This window comes from Arachis ipaensis, chromosome B4 (assembly GCF_059453495.1).
Source record: "Arachis ipaensis isolate K30076 ecotype BB chromosome B4, ASM5945349v1, whole genome shotgun sequence".
In the NCBI taxonomy this organism is placed as follows: Eukaryota; Viridiplantae; Streptophyta; class Magnoliopsida; order Fabales; family Fabaceae; genus Arachis; species Arachis ipaensis.
In genome coordinates this window covers 90,983,976-90,988,874 of record NC_142439.1, presented here as the reverse complement: position 1 = coordinate 90,988,874, position 4,899 = coordinate 90,983,976, and the positions used below count along the sequence as shown (strand labels likewise).

Below are 4,899 nucleotides of genomic sequence, written 5' to 3'. Positions count from 1 at the left end.
GCTAACATTGAGTGATTTGAGTGACAATTGAAACAACAGAAAGTAAATGACAAGAAGAATTAAAGTGCAGAAAGTAATATTGGACAGAAACTTAAAGAGCAAGAAATGTAAATTGCAAGAATCTTAAATGACAAGAAATGTAAATTGCATGAAATATAAAGGGGAGTGGGTGCTGGAAATTAAAATTCAACAGGAAAGTGTAAATAGCAATCAAGCATAGAAGTAAAAGGTGCAAAATCATGCAACAGATCTAAACAGAAAAGAAAAATTACTTGAAGAATTCAAAACAGAAAAGCAGTGCTTAATTTGCAGCAATTTAAAAGTGGTTCAAGATCTCAGGAGTGGAAGAGACTAGAAAACAAGTCTAGATCTCAAATCCTTCCTTGATCCAACAAGAACAATTGCAAAATGAAAATGGAAGAGTAAATTTCAGAAGAAAAGAAAGATGAAAGCAATCAAGGAAACTCAGATTTTATGCATAAGAGAAATAAGAGATTTTAGATAAAGTGAAACAGAATTCCTTCAATTCTTGATCCAAAATTTAAAACAGAATGGAAAACTAAAGAGAGAGAGCAAAATGAAAACTAAAGAGTGCAAAACTCCCTATTGGAGCTAGCCTCCATACAATTGAGCTCCCCTAATGAGATGGAATTGATGCCTTTATATAGGCTTTACAAAGTGAAAAATGAAATTGAAATGAAAAACAAATTAAATGAAAATCCTAATTCTAGCTTGTTCTTGTGCCTTTGAGTGATGATAATGGGCTTAGCTTGCTTTGGATTTGAGAAAGAGTGGGTCTAGATGGCCTTGGTTCAATTGGTGAAGAGTTGAGTTCAAAAGGAATTTTAGTTGAATTTTGGCCCATGGGTGTTGCTCCCAGGGGGATGCTCAGCTCACAAGGTGAGCTGAGCATTGGGGCCTTGTGCGCATGTTTTGCTTCCTGACCGTGTCACATGTTGCGCGCTCCTTCCTTGGTCCGTGTCAAATGGTTGTGGGATGCACCATGAGTAGCGCTCAGCTCTCCAAGTGAGCTGAGCATTGGAGCTTCCAAGGGGAGGTCCCAAGTTCAAACCTTGGTGGAGGCATTCTTGTGAGCCTTTTCCTTGCATTTTCTTGAGTGGGAGTCCGATAAAGCTCAGCTCACAAAGTGAACTGAGCGCTCCTTGCTTGCTTTCCTTATTTTCCTTGTGTCTCCCCCTTCGAACCTTGGTGGAAGCATTGGCTGATTTTTTTGCTTATTTTTAGCCCTTAAAGATGCATTTTGTTCGTGCCTCAATTTCATGCCAAATATAGGTTTCCATATATCTTTGGAAAGCTCTGAATGTCAGCTTTCCAACGCAACTGGAAGCACATCAATCGGACATCTGTAGCTCAAGTTATAGCCCTTTGAAGGAGGCATGGTCATGCTGTGAGTGCCCAGATTTTAACTTAGCCAAAATTTTGCTTTCCAAGCTCATTTTGCACTCTTGTAGCCAAGGTAGCAAAAATCGAGATTTTACATAGAATCGGAAAATTAATTAAAAATCGTAGAATGTAAAATCGTAAAATGGAACGTAAGATTCTACTAATTATATAAATTTATCAATATCAATTATAAGAGTACTATAATATGATAAAATTAAATAATTTAAATAAAAATGAGAATTTAAATTTGACAAACGTATCATAAATAATAACATAATGATAAAATAAAGATAAAGTAGCATAAATATATAATAAAATATAACATTTGTAAAGTTCAAAGATAAAAATATAAACTAACCACAAGTCTGAAATTCAAAATAACAATATGTAACATCACAAATATAAAATAGATAACATAACATCATACTAAAAAATATAAAGACTAAAGCAGTTTATTAAAGTCATGATCATCATGTTTTCCAACATTTTGATTTTCATTAGGAGAAAAGTTGAGAAGCTCATTGAAAGCATCATCATCAAGAAGAGGAATCTCCAAATCAATCAAAGGACCCCCATCTTTACCTCTATCTTCTTCAGGGGCTAAGTTTACACCATTTTGTGTGTCAAATTCTTCCATATTTTCCATCATATTTTCATCTTCCACAATTCATTCTTCATCTGAATCCAAGTCTTCAAGGCTATAATCAGCAGTATTTCTTGATGGCTTCTTTCTTGCCAATCTTGAATTGGTCATCACAAAAACAACATCATTCATTGTGCTTGTCTTCAAACGATTTCTTCTTTTCGTGTGAACCTAATAATATCAAAATTTACAAGTATTTATTTAATATATTAACATATGCTAATTAAAAAAATAGAATTGAATAATTAACTAATTCTATAGTTTAGAAAATAAATTCCTAAGTTAATATCAAATTAAAAGTTTACCATCTCAAAAGCACTCCAATTGCGCTCACATCCTGATGAACTACAAGTCAAACTCAAGACACAGATAGCAAACTTTTGAAGTTCTGGATGTTCATCCCATAAGAATCCCACCATTGTGAGGGTGTTTTGGTTTTGAGAGCATTCTTGACTACATCTCAACCAAAAAATTTAGCCTTACTCTTGAAATCTTCAAGTTGACTATCAATAATTGTAATGAGTGCAGGATCTCCCATAAGTATATCCAAACAATCATAAAGTCCTTTTTTAACATCATACTCAACCTTAAAATTAGGACTATAATGAATTTGTGGATTCAAATAATAGCCTGCAGCATGCAAAGGCCTAAAGAGTTGCTTGTCCCATCTTGCATCAATAATATCCCACAAAGGTTTATAACTAAAGAAAAACATACAAATAGTGAATTAGACAATTAGTTAATTAGTAAATAATTAAATGATAAAACTGAGAGAAAAATGTTTACTTATTACTAGTTTTATTACCTTAGTTCAACACTTTGAAAAGCATCTTTAATCTTTTCTTTAGCACGATCAATTTCAGAATACATATATCCCATAGCTGCCTTACCCTCTGAATCCACTATACGAAGCACATGAAGAAGAGGATAAGCACCTCTCAAGCAATGGATAATGTTTCCCCAAAATGTTTTATCCAAAATAATATTTTCAATGTTTTTCCCATCTCTTATCTTTGAGCACTTGCTTTCCTTCCATTCATCCGAGATGAACATTCTAATTATTGGATTCTTCTTCTCATTAAGACTACCCAAAGTAAGGTAGGACGTAGCAAATCGCGTCATACCTGGTCTCACCAAATCTCTTCCTTTGGTGTGCTGTTGTAAAAGGGAAATTAGAGAAGTCCTAGAATATATGTAAGTAGTTAGCTTTCTTCCTTTGGCAATAGTGTCTTTGTGAAGATCTAGCTTCTTCTCAAAATCTTCAAGCATCAAATCAATGCAATGAGCGGCACAAGGAGTCCAATAAAGATTCTTTCTCTTTTTCATCAACATTTGTCCTGCCTTTTTGTAGTTAGCTGCATTATCAGTTACAACTTGAACCACATTCTCTTCTCCCACTTCCTCTACAACTTCATCAATCATCTTGAATATCTTTTCAGCTGTTTTGCATATATCAGAAGCATTAATGGATTTCAAGAAAACAGTTCCCTTAGGACTATTCACAAGAAAGTTGAGAATAGTTCTCCTTCTTTTATCTGTCCAACCATCTGTCATAATAGTGCATCCAGTTTTCTTCCATTCAGCTTTATGTTCTTCTAATGTTAGTTTGGTTGACTCTACCTTCTTCTTCAATAATTTTCCTCTTAACTCATCATAAGAAGGTGGCTTGAATCCTAATCCATGGCAGGCAACCTTCTCAAACATGTTATGGTATTCTTCAGACCTTGCAACATTAAAGGGAATAGCATTATTGTAGATGAACGAAGCAATTTCATCACACGCCTCTTCCCTTAAGCCCTTCTTAAAAATTGAGTTGATTGTTGTTTGAGTGCTCACACCCCTTTTCTTAAAGAGACTTGCTGGTGTCTGTATTTCTTTTCCCCTTCTCTTCTCACCAAGTAAGGCATCCCCTTCTTCTTCTACTCCTTCATCTTTACTTTGTATCTTTTCTTCAAATTCTCTTGTCTTCTTAACTAAATTTTTTTGCAAACCAACAACAATATCAAACATATCCTTTTTAACCTCATCAGAAACACCCATGCAAGGTTCAACATCTGTTTTTGTTCCTGCCAAATGATGTTTCAACCTATACACTTCTCCTGTCACCACCTTATCACAATACTTGCATTTTATTTTTTTGGCATCTCCATCAACCGAAATTCCATGCTTCCAAGCTTTGTCACTCCTATTTCCTGCAGTATTTTTAGTGATCTTCTTGGATGCACAACCACGATCAGTTTCAACTCCAGTATTATTTTTACCATTATCCGCATTTGAAGCCATATTAAACCTAAACAAATAGAAGTACATAATTTATAATCTATGGAATCTAAAATGAGAACACAGTAGTAATAAATTCACATTATTTTTAAAAGAAAATTCTGTAGTCCATATCAAATTCACTACACTAAAATAAATAAACTTATAAACAAATATATAATTAACTATGTAAGCATTTAGGTTGTAGGTAGCAATTAAAAAACTTAACTAGCAAAGCTTTAAGAACCAAAAAATTAAATGAAAAACAAGGTTCCTAAATCCCAATCCAATTATGTTTCGTTGACATTTTCTACTTTTATTATATTTGAGCACAGTACTATATATGTATTATATTGGTACTCTGGTGCACGAAATTGTGATGTCCATGCTCGAACAATCCCTGGTAATGGCTCCAAAGCTTGGTGCTTTGATCTTAATTCATAATTGTCACAACTTCGATACAACTAACCAGCAAGTGCACTGGGTCGTCCAAGTAATACCTTACGTGAGTAAGGGTCGAATCCCACGGAGATTGTTGGTATGAAGCAAGCTATGGTCACCTTGTAAATCTCAGTCAGGCAGATATAAAGTGA

At 34.3% G+C, this 4,899-nt stretch overlaps 1 protein-coding gene across 1 annotated transcript; it reads right to left on the bottom strand.

Annotated features, from left to right (window-relative positions):
- Positions 1 to 2,848: 2,848 nt before the first annotated feature.
- On the bottom strand, positions 2,849 to 4,087 carry LOC107615795 (uncharacterized). Its single transcript, XM_088485863.1, has one exon. It carries the CDS (start codon positions 4,085 to 4,087, stop codon positions 2,849 to 2,851), a length of 1,239 nt encoding a protein of 412 aa, XP_088341989.1.
- Between the last annotated feature and the right edge of the window lie 812 nt (positions 4,088 to 4,899).